Source organism: Schistocerca nitens, chromosome 12, assembly GCF_023898315.1.
Source record: "Schistocerca nitens isolate TAMUIC-IGC-003100 chromosome 12, iqSchNite1.1, whole genome shotgun sequence".
Lineage (NCBI taxonomy): Eukaryota > Metazoa > Arthropoda > Insecta > Orthoptera > Acrididae > Schistocerca > Schistocerca nitens.
In genome coordinates this window covers 137,170,573-137,192,626 of record NC_064625.1, presented here as the reverse complement: position 1 = coordinate 137,192,626, position 22,054 = coordinate 137,170,573, and the positions used below count along the sequence as shown (strand labels likewise).

General features: G+C 39.6%; 1 protein-coding gene across 1 annotated transcript in view; it reads right to left on the bottom strand.

The window, feature by feature from the left end:
• The window catches only part of LOC126214965 (uncharacterized), an 815,775-nt gene that overhangs the window by 216,064 nt on the left and 577,657 nt on the right, over nt 1-22,054 (bottom strand). Inside the window, exons 7-9 of the mRNA XM_049941599.1 lie at nt 18,645-18,873; nt 9,637-9,855; nt 4,843-4,964 (exon numbers count right to left, since the gene is read on the bottom strand). Of these exons, the coding sequence (XP_049797556.1) occupies nt 4,843-4,964; nt 9,637-9,855; nt 18,645-18,873 (570 nt within the window). The remainder of the gene's footprint in view (nt 1-4,842; nt 4,965-9,636; nt 9,856-18,644; nt 18,874-22,054) is intronic.

Here is a 22,054-nt window from a genome sequence, read left to right as displayed (position 1 = left end):
TTTGTTTCAAATAAATTGACTGCCTCAGCAGAAAAGATTTAATTAAAACCAAATCTCTTTAACAAACCGACAAAAAAGCTTCATTGTTCTGCAAGGCGATTAATGCTTGACTGTCAGAAAGGTGGACATAAAATCTGAAACTAATAACATATTTTAGCCTTCCGTAATTATGCGAACGTATTTTAATTCATTTGCTAGCTCCCGGCCACAAAAATCCGTTTTGTTTTCATTTAACATGAGAGCAAGAAACAAGGAGAAAACAACAAAACCACTGAATGTAAACAAAGGTCACGTGGAGACGATCCACCTCCCTACCCCAACTCACACTGCTCTGTCCTCTGTGCATCAGCCCCGGATCTACTAATTTCTGAATCGGGACAATACAACATACTAGATAGTGTCACCCAGCCACACTTCTGTAACCAGAAGCAACTGCACATGCCCAAGAGCCCGCCCGCAACTGCTCAAACGAGTCTAATTTAAACAGTTGTCACGTCACGCTCATTGGAGACAATTTGTTGTTATGAAGCATTGCATAGTCTTTCTAAAACCTTTGACACACTTTGCTGCTGGCAGACGCTCATCTGAGCACTGTGTCTTGTTGTTCTATACGGCACACTTCCTTTGCAACTTAAGTTTCATTTCCGTTTTCTTTTTTTCTCTTGTTCATGTTTTGTTGCTGCAGAATAATTCTGCAGTAGCAGGATACAGTAATATCCTTTGTTAGAGTATCGGTTCTTACCAGCCAAAATGACAAAAATTTAACTGAAAACTACAACAATGAAAAATTCCTGGAATTCTAAACAGTTCCCGGGTTTTTCCCGGTTTTCTCCCAGATGAAAAAATTACCAAGTTTTTCCCAGCTGTCCCGGGTCGTATACACCCTGATACATCTATAGATTCAAATTTGTAAAATTTCGCTGGTTCGGCTGTAGGTAGCCGAGAGGACGAGATATTGTTGTCATTCAGTTTGCTTATATTGTCAGTGCTACATAAAATGTAATGTACAGTAATTGATAATGGATGCAAATTACAGCCACTTATTCACAGAAATGCTAATTTTAAATTAGTGGTGGTTCAGAAAGACTGTTCAGCAGGAAGAAAATTTGTAGTCACAGAAGCAAACATTTGTGGATGGTGTCAAATGAAGAACAACTTAAAGAATGCTAGTGCCACATGCCAAACATTCAGGACCAAAACGGGGAAGGTTTCACTAACTGGAGCAGCAGGTTGTTCAGTAGATTCAAGAGAAACACAACGAATTTGGAATTTTCTCAAATAAATTTTCCTTTTAATCTACATCATTCATATGCAGGTTCAGTGGTTGCCAGTTCTAAAATTTTTGTTTGTTTCTTCCATCCTGGCCATTCTTGTAATACTTATAAAAGACTACCTGAAATCACTTCTACTCGACAGTGGTTTATTGGTTGCAGTATGGAAGTGGCGAATATGTTGATTAATCATGTTTGCCCTGCAGTTTCAAGTAAGTTTCAGTTTGCACCACTACTTGCGGATTCGCAGTACAAAGAGTGACAGCAGCTGGCTCTGGAACTATTCTATAAAACTTACTTAACTTACATATTGGTAGTTAAATGGCAGTTTTAAGTGTTCCACAGGTATAGTACCTGAAGCGCAATACACTGGAACCGTATACGAGAGGATCAAGGGCACCCCAACAGAAATGCTGCAACAATTTCTGATTCATCATCATCACTGATTGTAGAAAGTAGTGCTGTATACACTATCACTGGTTGTAGTGTATGAAACAAAAGAAAATGACCTTCCACTTTCTTGCAGTTTACATTGAAATAAGACTGTTCATGCACAACTTATGCCATAAACTGGGTCTGTTATTGGGACAATGAAGCTGTCCACAGCATCTCACATTTATATGTGTTACCCTTCCATGGACATTTAGAAACATATTCATATATTCTCCTTATGCTATTGCATTACTGTATGTGACCTAACAAGGAGCATGCACTCTTCAGCACATCGTATATCCTCTGCATTTTCTCAGTACAACTCATTTTTCACATTATTTCATAATATGTCAAATAAGGTGAGGCAGCACTGCAAAAAGGGTTAGCCAAGTATGGTTCTGTATTAACAGCTGACAATATCTTCCAACGGACAGCATGCAGAAAATACTTTACAGACAAACAATAAAAATTCTTCACACACTTACAAAGTCTTCATCAGTAGAATTCTCATATAAAAGACAATCATTGCTTAACCACTTCACTCGTGGGGAGAATGGAGGTGATCCTTACAATAATAACAGAAAATTTACAGTTGACATGACTGGAATATATTAATACTTTTAAACAATATATCTTCTTTTAAAACATATAAAATTACTAAACCTTTTTTCATTAATAATGAACTCAATCTAATTTACTTGAAGATAAGCCTTAGACTTAGGATTTTTGGGCTGTGCTTGCATATTTCTCTCCACACATCTATTGTAAAACAGTTTCAGGACAAATTTCAGTTCCTGGAAGTTGCAGGTTTCCGTCTGGAGTAGGAAACCGTTTGTGTGTGGCAGAAAGTGGTTAAGTCAGATAGCTGCCATCATCAGGATACAAGGTTGATTCAAATGAAGACCTTAAAGTTTCATAAAAGTTCATAAAGTTGTATGATGGAGTTGGTAGGTAGTAATTTTCTCTGAGATTCAGAAAGTGACAGACAGGTGGCAGAGAGAAGACAACAGCATCCACAACAAGATGGCTGACCTTCTGTCAACAAGCACTGTGACTGAGCAGTGATCTGCGATGTATTTGTTGGGTGGTGAAGGTGTCAAACCAATCGAAATTCATTACAGAATGACAGCACAGTACGATGATTCATGTTTGTCTTTGCAGCAAGTGTACAAATGGTGTAGGGAGTTTAAAAGCAGTTTAACTTCTGTGAAGGCAGGCTCACTGTGTAGTGACGGACAGAACAATGTGTCAGTGGAAGAGATTGTAAAGTAGAGCAGATGCATAATTCTGAATGAAACAGCCACAAGACTGAGGATTAGTATTGATTTAGTTCAGAATACTGTTCATGATGTACTGCATTTCAATAATGTGTCTGCAAGATGAGTGCCACATCAGATGACTGCCACACTGAAAGAACTTTTGCATTGTTTCCACGTCGAAGATGATGCATTTCTGGGAAAAACTGTGTGGTGTCACAAGGCTTAGGCCTGTCCCACCCCTCATTAAATCGACCAAGACTTATACAAATAATTGTAAAAACAGTTATTATTATTATGTTCTTTAAGTCTGTTTTTGGGTTTTCGGAAAATCTGTGGGAAGAAAGTTTATTTATGTTGCAGGTAACATGGAAGACGTTGCCCAACGATCACCACGAAAGTTTGACATAGCGGCAAGTGGGCAAGGAATAAAACGAATGCTGCAAACTACCGCGAGCCACGGAAGAGCCTGGGCCGCAAGGGCGTCGAGCTTCCTAGGTCGTTGTTTGACAACGTCAAAAGAAGAGATATTCTGCTTTCTCTTTGTAAACAGATCGATCGAGTCTTGAAAGGTTCGTGTAAAACGTATAGGCCGGTGACACATTAGGTGGGACACGATGTCTGTAATACTTCCACAGTTATTAAAAAGTTGTTAAACGGCAAAACCAATAGTTCATCATTTATATAGATAAAAAGTAGTAAAGGTATAGGAAAGGAAGAGTTGCGGCGACAGAACAAAAAGTGATACATCACTCAGCAACGAAGGAGGATGTAAACCGCGGGCGTTACGTGGTGAAATCAAATCAACTGATAAAATAGTAAGTCTGTAATTAAGCATAAAGCCATGTAACATTGCAACTGTTACAGGTGATGAGACATGGATCCACTATCACAAACCAGAAACAAAAATGTCAAGCACGCAATGGCACCACAGCTCATTGCTGAAATGAAAAAAATTCCGCAATCAACAGTCTGCTGGAAAAGTCTGTGCTCATTTTCTTCTGGGGTGCACATGGAGTAATTTTGGAGCATTACGTGGATAGGGGAGTGGCGGTAACCAGTACTTCTTATTCAGACATGCTGAAAAAATCAATTTAACCCTACAATTAGGAGTAAACAACAAAAACTTCTGATTTCAGGCATATTGCTACAGTATGACAATGCCCAAATGCATACAGCCTCTTAAGACAGCTGAGGCTATTCAGAAAATTAAATTTCAGTGTCTGGTACATCATCTTTATTTACCAGACCCCAGTCCTAGTGACTTCCAGCTGTTTGCTGCACTCAAAGAAGCAATGGGGGTGACAAAGAGGTGAAAACTGTAGTGCATGACAAGCTATACACACGACCAAAACATTTCTTTCATCATGGTATCCACACACCCAGGATCGGTGGAATACATGCATTCAATGTCGGGGAGAGTACGTCAAAAAATATGACACGCAAGGTTTCCCCCCCCCCCCCCCCCCAATTAAAAATACTATAGTACTTTTAAGGTTTACATTTTAATCATCATCGTACTTTGAAATAACTTGGTGTATTGCTACAAACAAAAAAAAATAAATTTAAGAGCATAATAGGATAACATTGGCCCACACATAAAACAAAAAAAAATCCGAGACTGTGTTATCGCACACTGCAATAGCTGCGATACTGAACCGTGTATTCACTCAGTACAAGCCTTCAATTACTTCTATTTCATAATGACTACAGCCATAATTACATTATTCTTAACAATATTCTAGATGAGACAACACTGCGCAATTTGCTCCTTTCTGAAAGAGGCTTGGGAGCATTAACTCAAAACAATTACGCCAATAAGGTTGCATTCACCTTCCTGACTGCGAGAAGAACACACACAAGAAACTAAACAACTGAATTACCTGGATGAGTTCCGCAACAGCAAGCAGTCCACCTAGGTGGCACATGGCGTGGCGATGCTCTTCATCAAACGATAGTTTCATGAGTGCTGCAATTGCTGGACCAGGGTGGTGGTCTGTTTCATCTGTTATAAAAATAATACACACTCAAAAATTGTGCAATGCTCACCGTTCGGTAATAAAAGTGTTGTGGATTTATTTTATTTTATTATTTCAATCGCGACTTTCCAACAAGAAACAATCATTTATGGTAAGGTAGCAAGTGAAATGAGTTGTTTATTAAATGAAGCTTAAGAAATGTAGGTTAAGGCTTAATGTCCCAACAGCGCACAGATCATTATGAAAGAAGGAAGTTGTCAATAAATGCAAAATTATTGGTAGGCTTGTTGTTAACAACTATAAAGTGAGCCTTTAACTCCTCACAGTTTGGATCAGAACTATATTAGTTATATTTTTGGTGTTCATGTTGTACATGGAAGTTATCAAATAACACACAAATGTTACAATTACTTAGTCAAGTGGTAAACAGGCACCTGAACAAGGCTCAGCTAATATGATGGAGGATCGGAAAGAAACACAAAATAATTTTTTTCTCCACTGGTATTGCGGGAAGATTGAAATTTCACTATGAGAGACTTCGAAGTTTGCACTACAGAGCATATTTTGTTTTCATGTACTACTCTAGCAAGAGGAGCCTGAACTATGAAACAAACATGGTGCACACAAAGCATAGTTCGATATTTGTGGGCCAAACGACATAAAACAGAGTGAAATTCACAGGGACATGCGTGGCACGTATGGGGACGAATGTTTGTCTCCAGGTGGTGTGTATTCTTCCAAGAGGGGGGTGTTAACCTTACTGATTTCCCACACTCCAGGTGACCGGTAACAACGGCAACCCATAGAATGTCAGAGACAATGAGGCAGCAATTTTGAACAACCAGCGTGTGCAACTACAAACCTTATCGCAGTGGTTCAACATTTCCCACGGTGCGGTATACGATACTGTTCATGGCGTGTTGAAATTTCGTAAAGTTAGCCCTCACCTGGTGCCTAAGAACCTGACAGGCAACCACAAAGGCCAGCCAATGATGACATGACTTTCTGAAATGAATCAGCACTGGTGATGAGTCATGAACATACCACTACACACCCAAAACTGAGCAGGCATCTATGAAGTGAAAACATGATGGTTCCCCAGTACGAGAAAAAATTCAAAGTGAGTCAAGTTGCTAGGAAAGTGCTTGCGACAGTGTTCTGGAATAGACATGGTGTGTTATTGGTGCACTCTGCTGAACATGGAGCCACTGTGAATGCTGCAGCCTACATTACAACTAAGTTGCATCTTGCCTTTCAGGACGAATGCCACAACATAATAATAATAATAATAATAATAATAATAATAATAATGGATGATAAATCTCTGATCATGTATAATTTAGTCCAAACCTTGCTCCTAAAGAAGTTCAGCTTCTCACATAGCTAAGAATTCCTGGATGGGAAACATTTCATAAACAATACCATCTTAATAACGCTGTACACTGGCTCAACGACCTGGTGGCAGCCAACTTCTTCTTCAGTATATTTGTCTTACAACTGGTCTCCACTAGACCCTCTCACCTTCCCTTTGTCCTTCATCTCTCCTTTAATCTGCTGCTAACTTTGTGAATTTCTAATGTCAGCTAGCATCCCAAACCGTTTTCTTACTTTCCCTCCCTTTCCTGTAGTCTTCCCTTTTATAGCTCTCAGTCAGACGCAGTATCTTCATGCTGTATCTCCCAACCAAGATGTTTCCCTCATTCTTACCATTTCCACTACCTTTCCTTCCTCTCCAATTGTTACAAACACTTCTTTATATCTCATTCTGTCAGTGCATTTAACTTTCAGCATTTTTTCTCCACAACCACGTTTGAATACCACCCAAGTATTTTTCCTCTTTTCAACTGTACACATTTCACTGTCATGTAAAACTACATACCAGAAACACCCACCAGATGAAGAACAAAAGCACGGTACCTGACTATGACATGCAAATTGTAAAGCTCATGGAGCAACACAATTTCTTTTAAATAAGAGAGACGATTAAAGGAAGACATCGAAGTAATACAGAGGCGGGTTACTAGATTTGTGAATGGTATGTTCGATCAACCTGCAAGTATTATGGAGATGCTTCTTGAACTCTAATGGGAATCCTTGGAGGGAGGATTATGCCGTTTCTGCAAGGCACTGTTGTGCACATTTAGAAAACAAACATTTCGTGCTTACTGCAGAACAACTCTACTTGCTGCCAACATACATTTTGTGTACAGACCATGAAGATAACATGGAAGAAATCATGCCTCATACAGAGGCTTTTAGACAGCTTTTCTCCCCTTGTTCTATTTGCAAGTGCAATAGGAGAGGCTAGAACTAGCAGTTGTACATGGTACCCTCCGCCATGCACTGTATGATGGTTCAGTTTGCAGAGTATGCATGTATATGTAGATTACAAAAGAAAATAAGCTCCAATGTTATAAGAAGGGACCTGAAAATGTAGCACCTAGTTTTTGCAAAATTTGCATCTATTTTTGGTGACATTTAAATGATTAGACATGCAAATTTGAAAAAAACTGTCTCGCTATGTGCCCGAGGGCAAAGCTTAGCACTCTGACACTTTGAAACTAAAAATTAAAAAAACACGGGGTGATTGGAGAGCTTTTTGATTGGAATGTTTGCTTTTGCAAAAACTTCCACAGTTTTTTTTTCAAAACTGGTCTTTGTTTTGTTCTTCTGGCTCTGTTTGAGCATTCAACAAATGATTGCTTCCACTGAGAATCAGCAGAAATTTCCAGCTGGTGGGCAGTGTGTTCCTCTGATTTAAGGTGTTTCTAGACATTGTTTTTCTTTTCCCATCCAATTCGATGATTACAAAAGTGACAGAATATTAATTTCAATCTTTCATGGACATTATTACCCATATAACTCATACTTGACAACACTACAGAGAGAACAGACAAGGTAGGACCAAAAATAACTCCATTCACAGATTAGAGGAAGACTTTTAGTGAGGTCGAAATACGTTGACAGGTTTTGTTTTCCGATCACTATATTGAAAATTGCAGAAATGATAAACTGGCTTTCAGCTGCAAATGTAAACAAACTAGAATTATGACCGCCAGAGGGAAAAGGATCCACACAGTGAAACAAGCCCCACCTCCCTCTCCTCTCACAAGGCAACCAGTCTAAACCTTCATTCTGTGTTTCTGCAAAAACAGAATAGACACATCGTCAAAGAGATTGCTGATCCCTTGCGGTGTTGCAAGTGTCGTAATCAAGCTCCTAGGTGGACCAGAGTCAGTCTGCCCACTTGCTTCAAAAAAAGAAAGGAAAGCAAAGAGCAATAAACAACACAAACTATTTAGTAACAGTTACCATTGATAAGGTTGGCAGTGTTGCAGACATGGTAGTTCACACCTGAACTCTACCAGTATTTGATGCAACCACAACTCGAAACACCAGCCATCTAAAGCTACCACGTTGAAGTGTTCACTTTTAACCAACTTTTGAACTTTGGCTAGCAGACAAATGCACTCATTTCTTTGGTCTGGTATGCTAGTTCTATGGCTGACTGTTACATTGTATTACATAGTGTGTATCTTATGGAAACCATTCAACAGCCCATAACTGACTTGGCACCAGAGCATCGAGTGCACAGACACATTTTTATTTTGCAAATGTTATTTTTGTCACAAATGCGGATTTTTCAGGTCCACAGTTAAAAGTGACGGACTTCTTGTTAACAAAATATATTTTTTGAATTTAATTTTTTCTCTGCTGTGGACATGTATACACATCCTACTATGCCATTCTCCAGGTGTTGTTGACTTCTATAAAAGTGCCGCTAGAATTTTCCTACAGTGCTATGGATGTCTGAATGCGTCCTGTATTGTTGACCTCTCACTACCGTGGACAAGTTACTTCCACATTTTGGTGAATAAAAAAGTTTCGAGTATTTATCATATAACATATGCCAAAGTGTATGATATCATTTGCAAAAAATCTCGTGTTGATATGTTGAATCATTTATGAGGTATGACAAGTGTTATGACCCCATGGTTTGTGATGAGCAAGAACATGAAAGGGCGCATTATGTGCGACTGTCCTTCACATATAAAACCCAATAACTTGAGAACAAAATGAGATATCATTCTGCTCTCAATTATAAATAAAATTTTGATACCTTATCAACATTTCATTCACTGCAATCAATGAGCTATAATCAATCATACACAAAGTTTGCACAATGCATTTTTAGCTCTGCAAACTCTTTAAAATTTCGTTCAATGTTTTACTTAATTTGACGCAGCTCAGTAAGTATGATGGACAACAAACACAAATTCAGATCTTTATTGAGTGAAGATACCAGACTATAAGATATGCAAAAAACATTTTTTTTCAGAAAATAATTTTTGAAAAATTGCATGATAAGTATTTCACATCGGTTGGAGCGCCGTCTCTCAGCACACGCAGCAGTATCTGGCGAGCAGTACAGCCATAACAAAAGCTGCCTCAGCACGGTATGCACAGAGCACGTCTGTGGCAGTGAAAGAGTTAAAGCTAAACAGTCATCACTCCCCGATTTAACCTCACAGCACGAGAACAGGCAAATGTCGAAAAACTGAGAGAAGGAGAAGGAAGAAGCAGATGAAGGGGTAACAAATAATGTTTTGTAAACACCTTGATCAACGCACTGCAGATTTGTAGGCGACTATAATTATTCAGATGTTAGGTAAGGTAGAAAGCAAAGATTCCACTGACCATCCTGCGGGGAGGGCTGCCCCTGCAGTGTGGCCCTCAGGGTCTCACAGTACTCGCGCAGCTGCTCCAGCAGGCGCAGCACGCGCGCCTCGCGCCGTCCGCGCCTGTCGGGCTCCGGCGTCGCCTGCACCACGTTGCGCAGCGCACGCGCGGCTCGCGCCCTCACCTCCGCGCTCTGCCCCGGCGAGTGCAGCAGCTGCACCAGCAGAGGCAGGCAGCCTGCGGCACAGGAAAGAGGTACCTGAGCGAGCGGGAACTCCGACGGGAACGCATGACGGACAACAGACGAGGAAGCCGGGTTACTGTTTAATGTCCTACCCAAAACGAGGTCATTACGAACAGTGTGTGAGCTCAGGCTGGACGCAGATGGAGAGCGAAAACATATTTGACATTGTTAAAAGAACCGTATCTCACATTTTAGGGAAACTGCGGGGAAACCTCAATCCAGATGGCAAGATAAGCACAGAAACCCAAAAACAAGTCAAACATTCTCTCACCTAACCCACCCAAATTACATATAATTGCTTCTCAGGAGTTGATAAACAAATCATTCAGTTGACCTCATCACGGTTCAAAAGAGAAGAAGACTGGCAGTCCATCAGTCACCAGGGTTGAAACAAAAGCCAAATATATGGTTCTTGCGTTTTTGAGAATGGCAGTACTATCACCTCTTGGAAGAATTGGATGGAAAAGAGAAGATATTAAAACGTTAGTGCAAGATATATTAGTTCCCTGTTTTCATAATCAGGAGGACATTTTTTTTCCTTTTTGTGAGTTTGTATCTTATGATAACAACATTCTCGAGTGGTTCATACTCCAATTAAATCGAGTTATGTTTCACAAAAGTTAATGATAAGAGTAACAAGTCAGGTCCCCCCATGAACCATGGACCTTGCCATTGGTGGGGAGGCTTGCGTGCCTCAGCAATACAGATGGCCGTACCGTAGGTGCAACCACAACGGAGGGGTATCTGTTGAGAGGCCAGACAAACATGTGGTTCCTGAAGAGGGGCAGCAGCCTTTTCACTAGTTGCAGGGGCAACAGTCTGGATGATTGACTGATCTGGCCTTGTAACATTAACCAAAACGGCCTTGCTGTGCTGGTACTGCGAACGGCTGAAAGCAAGGAGAAACTACAGCTGTAATTTTTCCCGAGGACATGCAGCTTTACTGTATGATTAAATGATGATGGCGTCCTCTTGGGTAAAATATTCTGGAGGTAAAATAGTCCCCCATTCGGATCTCCGGGCGGAGACTACTCAAGAGGACGTCGTTATCAGGAGAAAGAAAACTGGCGTTCTATGGATCGGAGCGTGGAATGTCAGATCCCTTAATCGGGCAGGTAGGTTAGAAAATTTAAAAAGGGAAATGGATAGGTTAAAGTTAGATATAGTGGGAATTAGTGAAGTTTGGTGGCAGGAGGAACAAGACTTTTGGTCAGGTGATTACAGGGTTATAAATACAAAATCAAATAGGGGTAATGGAGGAGTAGGTTTAATAATGAATAAAAAAAATAGGAGTGCGGGTTAGCTACTACAAACAGCATAGTGAACGCATTAGTGTGGCCAAGATAGACACAAAGCCCATGCCTACTACAGTAGTACAAGTTTATATGCCAACTAGTTCTGCAGATGATGAAGAAATAGATGAAATGTATGACGAGATAAAAGAAATTATTCAGGTAGTGAAGGGAGACGAAAATTTAATAGTCATGGGTGACTGGAATTCGACAGAAGGAAAAGGGTGAGAAGGAAACATAGTAGGTGAATATGGATTGGGGGGAAGGAATGAGAGAGGAAGCCGCCTTGTAGAATTTTGCACGGAGCATAACTTAATCATAGCTAACACTTGGTTCAAGAACCATAAAAGAAGGTTGTATACCTGGAAGAATCCTGGAGATACTAAAAGGTATCAGATAGATTATATAATGGTAAGACAGAGATTTAGGAACCAGGTTTTAAATTGTAAGACATTTCCTGGGGCAGATGTGAATTCTGACCACAATCTATTGGTTATGAACTGCAGACTGAAACTGAAGAAACTGCAAAAAGGTGGGAATTTAAGGAGATGGAACCTGGATAAACTGAAAGAACCAAAGGTTGTACAGAGTTTCAGGGAGAGCATAAGGGAACAATTGACAGGAATGGGGGAAAGAAATACAGTAGAAGAAGAATGGGTAGCTCTGAGGGATGAAGTAGTGAAGGCAGCAGACGATCAAGTAGGTAAAAAGACGAGGGCTAATAGAAATCCTTGGGTAACAGAAGAAATATTGAATTTAATTGATGAAAGGAGAAAATATAAAAATGCAGTAAATGAAGCAGGCAAAAAGGAATACAAACGTCTCAAAAATGAGATCGACAGGAAGTGCAAAATGGCTAAGCAGGGATGGCTAGAGGACAAATGTAAGGATGAAGAGGTCTGTCTCACTAGGGGTAAGATAGATACTGCCTACAGGAAAATTAGAGAGACCTTTGGAGAGAAGAGAACCACTTGTATGAATATCAAGAGCTCAGATGGCAACCCAGTTCTAAGCAAAGAAGGGAAGGCAGAAAGGTGGAAGGAGTATATAGAGGGTTTATACAAGGGCGATGTACTTGAGGACAATATTATGGAAATGAAAGAGGATGTAGATGAAGACGAAATCGGAGATAAGATACTGCGTGAAGAGTTTGACAGAGCACTGAAAGACCTGAGTCGAAACAAGGCCCCGGGAGTAGACAACATTCCATTAGAACTACTGATGGCCTCGGGAGAGCCAGTCATGACAAAACTCTACCATCTGGTGAGCACGATGTATGAGACAGGCGAAATACCCTCAGACTTCAAGAAGAATATAATAATTCCAATCCCAAAGAAAGCAGGTGTTGACAGATGTGAAAATTACCGAACTATCAGTTTAATAAGTCACAGCTGCAAAATACTAATGCGAGTTCTTTACAGACGAATGGAAAAACTGATAGAAGCCGACCTCGGGGAAGATCAGTTTGGATTCCGTAGAAATGTTGGAACACGTGAGGCAATACTGACCTTACGACTTATCTTAGAAGACAGATTAAGGAAAGGCAAACCTACGTTTCTAGCATTTGTAGACTTAGAGAAAGCTTTTGACAATGTTAACTGGAATACTCTCTTTCAAATTCTAAAGGTGGCAGGGGTAAAATACAGTGAGCGAAAGGCTATTTACAATTTGTACAGAAAGCAGATGGCAGTTATAAGAGTCGAGGGGCATGAAAGGGAAGCAGTGGTTGGGAAAGGAGTGAGACAGGGTTGTAGCCTCTCCCCGATGTTATTCAATCTGTATATTGAGCAAGCAGTAAAGGAAACAAAAGAAAAATTTGGAGTTGGTATTAAAATTCATGGAGAAGAAATAAAAACTTTGAGGTTCGCCGATGACATTGTAATTCTGTCAGAGACAGCAAAGGACTTGGAACAGCAGTTGAACGGAATGGACAGTGTCTTGAAAGGAGGATATAAGATGAACATCAACAAAAGCAAAACGAGGATAATGGAATGTAGTCAAATTAAGTCGGGTGATGCTGAGTGAATTAGATTAGGAAATGAGACACTTAAAGTAGTAAAGGAGTTTTGCTATTTAGGGAGTAAAATAACCGATGATGGTCGAAGTAGAGAGGATATAAAATGTAAACTGGCAATGGCAAGGAAAGCGTTTCTCAAGAAGAGAAATTTGTTAACATTGAGTATAGATTTAAGTGTCAGGAAGTCGTTTCTGAATGTATTTGTATAGAGTGTAGCCATGTATGGAAGTGAAACATGGACGATAACTAGTTTGCACAAGAAGAGAATAGAAGCTTTCGAAATGTGGTGCTACAGAAGAATGCTGAAGATAAGGTGGGTAGATCACATAACTAATGAGGAGGTATTGAATAGGATTGGGGAGAAAAGAAGTTTGTGGCACAACTTGACTAGAAGAAGGGATCGGTTGGCAGGACATGTTTTGAGGCATCGAGGGATCACAAATTTAGCATTGGAGGGCACCGTGGAGGGTAAAAATCGTAGAGGGAGACCAAGAGATGAATACACTAAGCAGATTCAGAAGGATGTAGGTTGCAGTAGGTACTGGGAGATGAAGAAGCTTGCACAGGATAGAGTAGCATGGAGAGCTGCATCAAACCAGTCTCAGGACTGAAGACCACAACAACAACAACAACAACAACAAGTCAGGTACAGTGTTACAAACAAGGTCCAGCATTCCATTACACAAAGTTTGTTTTCACTGAGCAGTAAAAAAATCAATAACAGCTTTCAAAACTTCCTTACTGGATTTTTCTTTTTTAAAGTTCAGTCTCGATTGCACCAGGAATGCTACGAGAACATAGGTGACCGGTTTCGGTCATATCACATGACCGTCATCAGACCTGTAATTTAATTTAGAAAGTAATAGAAACCTTACTAGATTGACAATAAAATATAACCAAATGCTTATAAGGATAAAATACAATAAGACTTGTTATACCCGTGGCATCCTTCGAAGATGGTAGGTGGAGCATTCTTCTCAGCTGCTGTGATGTCAACTGGTGTCAGCAAGTGACGGGCATATGCTTAAATACGAAGATTCTCCACCTACCTCTACTCCCTCTACCTCACGTCAACCAATCAGTGTAAAACAGGTTCACATGATCGTCAAAACGTAAACAAAGTACAATAATAACATAAAAATAGTTATGTATAAAATATCTCTTTACAACCATGGAACTACTTAAATATTGTATAAAATATCAATTAAAAGCTTTAAAATAACAGCACAGACAATGTATACTCAGTGTGCCATCTATGGGCTAATGTGGCACTACCACAATGGTTTCAAAGTCAACGATGTTGTGAAGGTCTTTGGCATTGCGGCATCATATCAATATGTGAGTTGTGATTCGACTGCAAGTATACACCTACGCTAGATTCAGTCTGTCTGTCTTATATTAACTTTATTTGCCACAGGTGATATATGTAATAATGGAATGATCAGTTGCAGAGTGGTATGATATTACACATGATCGCTGTTCCAAAAATGTTTATTAAAATTATAGAGTTTTCCTTTTAATAGATCTTCATGTTTACAGTAAAATCTATTTTCAGATACAAGAGACTAAAGAAAAAAATAGCAACAGGGAATATGGCAACTATGGGCGATCTTTTAACTTGAAGAATTCAGCTTATCCAGTTTTGCACTGTCAAAAATATCCCACATCATATTAATGTAGTGTGGCAATAAAAAAATAAATAAATAAAAAATAAAAAATAGAAATTTTTAAGTTATTACTTGTGCATGTAGACTGGAAACTTTATTTGCATGAATTTATCTAATATTAAAACATCGTACCCCAACAACCATCGTGGAATCTCTTTATTGTCAATAACATACGAAATTCTATCTAAAGCCCTACTAAACTGATCAGAACCTCAGCTGGATTCAAAACTAGGCGAATACCAAGGCGGATTCAGGAAAGGTCGATCACGCGTACAACAAATCCTTAACTTGAAAAACTCAATGAAATATTTGCATAGTACTTCAAACAAAAGTTATGTCATCATGTTTGTTGACTTCAAAATAGTATATGACAGTATAGACCGAAAATCCCCTTTTGAAGTGTTAGCAGAAATTGGACTAGATCAAAAGACAACAAACATCATAAAAGAGACACTCACAAGACTGAATCCAAAGTAAAATTTATGGGAGAATTGAGCACAGAATTTGAAATAGACACAGGAGTGCGACAAGGGGATGCACTGTCCCCAGTGCTCCTCAATTGTACTCTTGAAAAAGCTGTTCGAGAACGGAGAAAAGCAGGTGCACCAGCACACAGATTGGGACCAAAACGTAAGGGCATAGAATTAAACTGTTTAGCATTTGCTGATGACATGGCACTGATCGCCAAAGGCATTATCGATGCACAGAAACAGCTAGAATTATTACAAGAGCAAGCAGCAAAAATAGGATTAGAAATTTCATTTGAAAAAAAAAACAAAATTTATGACTGACACCAAAGATGCACCTTCTGATCTCAAAATTTGTAATAACTACATCTCTCGAGTAAAAAAATTTAAATATTTACGTGAATGGATTGTAGAAAATTGGACTGAAAAGAAATCTGTCAGATCAAAAGTCTAGAAAATGGAGATGGTGTTTCAGTTAACAAAAAACATTTACAACAAAAAGTCTCTCATGGAATTGCAAAATACAACACTACACAACAGTAGTTAAACCCGAAGCTCTCTATGCATCTGAGACACTAAATCTTCAACACAGAACACTAAAAGGGGAATTAGAAGTGAAAGAATGTAAAATAATAACGAACATCCTAGGACCAAGAACTAAAGATGGTGTGTATTATCAAAAACCAAATGCACAAAAATATAAAAATATCTCCAAAATAACAGACACAATGCGCATGAGAAGAATCCAATTCATGGGACATTTAGAAAGAATGGACTCAAACAAGTTAACGCACAAAATCCATACATTTTTAAAGAACAAAACTACAAGACTGAACTGGTTCAAACAAACGGAAAAAAACCATGAGAGAATTAGGGTCTCAAATCTACACGAGAGAAATGAAATCAGAAAAATCACAAACACATGAGGTTTTGAGGAAGGAAGAAGAGAGAAAAACTAATCGACATATGTGGTCTGCGCAACAAAAACTAACCCACTCATTGCGTATGAACTGGGCGAAAAGGAAGGCCAACAAATGTTGATTTACGCATGGTCCTAAGTGATTCATCCGTGAATAAGATGAAGTAGAAGAAAACATCATACTTTCCAACGGATGTTGAGATTTGTTACGGGAAGCTATGTAATGTATTTTGTTATTTGTTACTACTTTCTGCATTGTTACAGTCTTCATGAGCTAGGAGTAGACTGATACACGAGTGTCTCAGGAAGTTGCATAAATTTACTACAATCTCAGCAGTAGAAAAAACACCCATTCTGCATAGAAACAAGGCGTGACAGTTTCATCGTTGGTAAACGATGTGATAGTATCCAGAATGAGATTTTCGCTCTGCAGTGGAGTGTGCGCTGATATGAAACTTCCTGGCAGATTAATACTGTGTGCTGGATGGAGACTCGAAGTCGGGACCTTTCCCTTTCGCGGGCAAGTGCTCTACCATCTGAGCTACCCAAGCACAACTCATGCCCCATCCTCACAGCTTTACTTCCGCCAGTGCCTCGTCTCCTACTTTCCAAACTTCACAGAAGCTCTCCTGCGAACCTGGTAGAGCACTTGCCCACGAAAGGCAAAGGTCCCGAGTTCGAGTCTCGGTCCAGCACACAGTTTTAATCTGCCAGGAAGTTTCAATGTGATAGTAGTCAAGTTTGTTACAAGTTAAATGGTGAGGAATAATTTGTTTGTCAATTGTAGCTAATGTAATGCAAGAAATTATATTGTATTTTAAATTTTACAAATATTTCACCCATTCAACCAAATTTCATTTATCTAATGAAGCATCAATTAACTAAAATTGAAAGACTGTTGGAATTAATATTTTCCACACTACTATAAAGTGAACTCCACAGAATTTGTGTTTGTACAAGTGTATCAACACAAAAAAGTTCCAAGTTTTCGGGCGTGAATACTGATGGAAATTTAAACTGGAAATACCATATAGTCGACCTGATAAAACATTCAGGTTCTGTTATATTTACCAAGAGATTGATGACCAATTTCACGGACACAGAGATCTTTGTATACATGTATTTTGCACATTTTTATACCCAGATGACCTGTGGGATGATGTTCTGGAGTAGCTTATCACTTAGACAAAGCATATTCATTGCACAAAAGAAAGTAATTAGAAGACGTTTGATGTCCGCATTCACCTTGCAGGCATTTCTTAAAGCAAACTGAGAATATTAACTAAAACCTCACAGTATATTTCTCTTTTTTCAATGGCAGAATGGGCTGTCAATGATCCATTGCAGTTTGAGAGTAATAGGTATATTCATCAATATAGTTGAACACTAAAAGGAAAAAGGAGGATATAAGACGAACATCAACAAAAGCAAAACGAGAATAATTGAATGTAGTCGAATTAAGTCGGGTGATGCTGAGGGAATTAGATTAGGAAATGAGACACTTAAAGTAGTAAAGGAGTTTTGCTATTTGGGGAGCAAAATAACTGATGATGGTCGAAGTAGAGAGGATATAAAATGTAGACTGGCAATGGCAAGGAAAGCGTTTCTGAAGAAATTTGTTAACATCGACTATAGATTTAAGTGTCAGGAAGTCGTTTCTGAAAGTATTTGTATGGAGTGTAGCCATGTATGGAAGTGAAACATGGACGATAAATAGTTTGGACAAGAAGAGAATAGAAGCTTTCGAAATGTGGTGCTATAGAAGAATGCTGAAGATTAGATGGGTAGATAACATAACTAATGAGGAGGTATTGAATAGAATTGGGAAGAGGAGAAGTTTGTGGCACAACTTGACTAATCACCAATCTAGTATTGGAGGGCAGCGTGGAGGGTAAAAATCGTAGAGGGAGACCAAGAGATGAATACATTCAGAAGGATGTAGGTTGCAGTAGGTACTGGGAGATGAAGACACTTGTACAGGATAGAGTAGCATGGAGAGCTGCATCAAACCAGTCTCAGGACTGAAGACAACGTCAACAACAACAACAACAACAACAAAAATAATTGAACACTAAAAGGAAAAATTATCTGCATTTCTCCGTGGCGAGCGTAACTTTAGCAGCAAAAAGAGAGTGAAATAATGCAGCTACAAAACCATAGGTCTATAGGTCTATAATGTCTGACCAACATCAGAAATGTTTTCAGATTTAGATTCAATTTGATTCTCCTTCCCAATCTGTTTAATATCATACAGCAACTCTTGAATAGAATTAAACTAGTCAATAGCCAGATTGTAGCCATAGCTTTTCTGTAGTTTCCTCTGCAACCTTCAGTTCAGCAGAGATGTTCCATAACACAACACTTACCACGAACACGAGCTACAAAACACGGAGCTGCTTAACAACTCTTGAGCGACATACCAGACTGGCGCATGGCGGCGCAGCTCTCGGGCGAGCTCGACATGGCGAGCAGGGTGCGACTCGTGTCCTGGCGCTCGTGGCGCAGCATCGACAGCAGGTTGTACACCATGTCCACCTTGTGGCCCAGCTGCTGGGAGCTGTACGACCGGCGCTCGCTCACCAGGGAACACGCGCCGGAGGGGGGGCCCGCGCCATTTGACGATGTAAAGCTTACGGTGCTGGATATCTCCTGTTAGAACACACAGACGTGTAGTGGTGGTACCAAAATATGGCAACACTTGTGAAAAATGTGTTTACTGACTTACCTGTAGCTTAATGAGATGATTTATTATCAAATTAAATAAAAGCACTACTGAAGCCTTATTTCTAAGTTTAACTCAAAAGTAAATTTTTTTGTCTTTATTATTCTATACGTAACAAGTACAGTAAAATCATACGAACTCGTGCATATTACCCACTACACTTTTGTCCTGCAATAGTCACACATGTATAAAAGAGAGTGTGTGTGTGTGTGTGTGTGTGTGTGTGTGTGTGTGTGTTTGTGTGTGTTTCCCAAATTGCCACCTAAACCACTAGATCAATTTCAATCAAATTTGGCACACAGAATACTTATTTGTCTGGAGGAAAGAGAAGCTCCAATAGGGATGAGGCTGGTGGGGTGATAGGCGTTGTTAACTCCTACGCATAGGTAACCCCTGACATCTAGGCTGCTCTGCAGGATATGTACAGGGTGTCCGAAAAGTCTTTCCCTGTTTACATAAATTGATAACTCACGCTAGAAGTAAAATACAAATATGAAACTAGTGTCTAATTGTTTACAAACTATGAAAGTCTTTTTTTCTTTTTTAGGTTCGCAGTACGTAAGTAGTGGATGGGGTGCAGTGCCCAAGAAGCCATGTTAACCACTCAGGAGAAGGCACAGTGTGTCCTGTGGTACCATGAGAGACGATCACCAACCACAGTGCAGAGACACTTCCAGACAACATTTGGAAGGAATCCACCTGATGTCAAGAGCATTAAAGCCTGGTATGAGAGGTTCAAGAACACAGGATCGGTTGCTCACCTGAGATGTGGTCGACCAAGAACCTCAGCAGACAGGGTGGAATCTGTAAGGAGGTCTTTTCTGTGAAGTCCGAAGAAATCGGTCCGCAGGGCCTCACGTGAATTACAGATGCCAAAAAGCTCTCTCCATGACATTTTACACAAACGTTTCTTGTTTCGTGCATACAAAGTGCAAATCGTTCAGGCCTTGTTGCCCATTGACAGAACGTGTCGATATGACTTTGCGGTCAAAATGCTATCACATATTGAGGACGATGATGGTTATCTCAGACAAATTACCTTTTCCAACAAAGCAACCTTTCTTGTCAGTGGAGGAGTGAATCGCCATAATGTGCGCATTTGGGGTTCACAACCCCCTGGCGAGGTCATGGAATGCACCAGAGGCAGTTCAAAGGTGAATGTTTGGTGCGCGCTATTGCACGATCGAATTATCGGGTCATTCTTCTTCGCTGAGGCTACCATCACATCTGCAGTGTATCTGGACATGTTGCAACTGTATGCTGTTCGTCAGCTGCATCAATATCACCCCGATGTCTTGTTTCAGCAAGACGGTGCACCGCCTCATTGGGGTTTGGACGTCCGTACCTATCTCGATATGACCTTTCCTGAGCGATGGATTGGTCGTGATGGGCCAATGGTTTGGCCTCCACACTCTCCTGACATAACCCCATTATACTTCTTTTTATGGGGTTATGTCAAGGACGAGGTCTACCGAACACGTGTACCAGATCTTGAAACGCTGCGGCAACGGATAACCACAGTCATTGAATCGATCCCTCCAGTGATGTTGGCTAATGTGTGGGCAGAAATTGAATATCGCCTAGATGTGCTACTTGCTACCAAGGGTGCTCATGTGGAAGTTTACTGAAGTGTGAAAAAAACTTTGATAGTTTGTAAACAATTAGACACCAGTTTCATATTTGTATCTTACTTCTAGCCTATCAATTCATGTAATCAGGGAAAGACTTTTCGGACACCCTGTAGTTTCAATAAGTGGTCTCATCCTCAAATACTGGATGAATATAGTCTGCGTAATTTATTCGCCGTGAGTTACGATTGCTCAAAACATGTATACAGTTTCTAACACTTTTTGTGTTCAACTTTCAAACATAACTTTATACCCCTTCATGAGTACATGGGAACAGCGATTTATTTTTTTTTAAAATTAGGTCAAAGTCATATGAAATATTGAAAATAAAATCATCGATCCCATTGCAAGCTGTTAGGTAGGCAACCTTCAACTGGTACCATGTACCGTTTTAATCTTTTAGTCATACAGATACCAAAATGCTCGAAATATCCCTGAGAAACATTCGAGATTTTGTCGGAGGTTGGGCTCTGCCTTTTTTTTTTTTTTTAAAAAATTTAAAAAAAATTTACTTCGCTGATGGCACTCTTAAAATCAGATGACAGTCGTACGGAGCTGAAACACGGACTGAGGTTCCGGAAGGGATGAACACATAGGTCTGCACAAGTACAACACAGCGTTGGCAGACTATGCACAGTATTGTTAGTCTCACTACTTTTGTCTCACACCTCGTATTTGTGGGGTGATGACTATGCTGTTTTAAGTGATCAAATGTGGAATGATTGCTGCATTTCTTTACATTCATTTCTAAATGTGAAGTCATTTCTCTTACAATGAAATGTGGAGACGAGAGAACAAGCAACTGATAAATGACAGAACATAGACAAACGGCAACACAGTGCTAAACCTATCAAAAGACTTGAAATAGATGTAAACACCCCCCCCCTCCCCCCATACACACACATATAAAAAAAAAAAACATTAATATCATATACATATATTCCATAGTTGAAAAACCTCAAAAAAGAAGAAAAAAAAAATGGTGAAATATTTATAATTCAGGACGTACAAGATCAGTTTCACCAGCATAACAGTACCACACATTCATGTAGTGCAAAAGTAATACACATGATGTAGATAATGAAATACATGGTGAGGAAGGAAATGCCAGAGCCAAACTGTTTATAATTCACAAGTATAATGTCAGAATATGTCAGTGAAAATGTGTATGTATTTCAGGCCACTGAAGATGCTTCAAAAAAAGTTGAGCCAAAACATGTGTGTTAAATATAAACTGCATTTATTCAGCTCCAGAAATACATGAGCTAAAAACGATTTTTCCTCTTCCTTTCATTATTCCCTATGTAGGATCACAGATAGCTCCTTGAAGGATTGTGTTTTTCTTCTCCTCCTCCTAGCACATCTTCATCCTTTCTCTTCGCCTCTCCCACTCACTTTTCAAGGTCTTCAGTATCCTCTTCACTTGTCTGCTTCACTGGTTATTCTCTGTCCTTATCCTATATCCTCTTGCACTATCCAT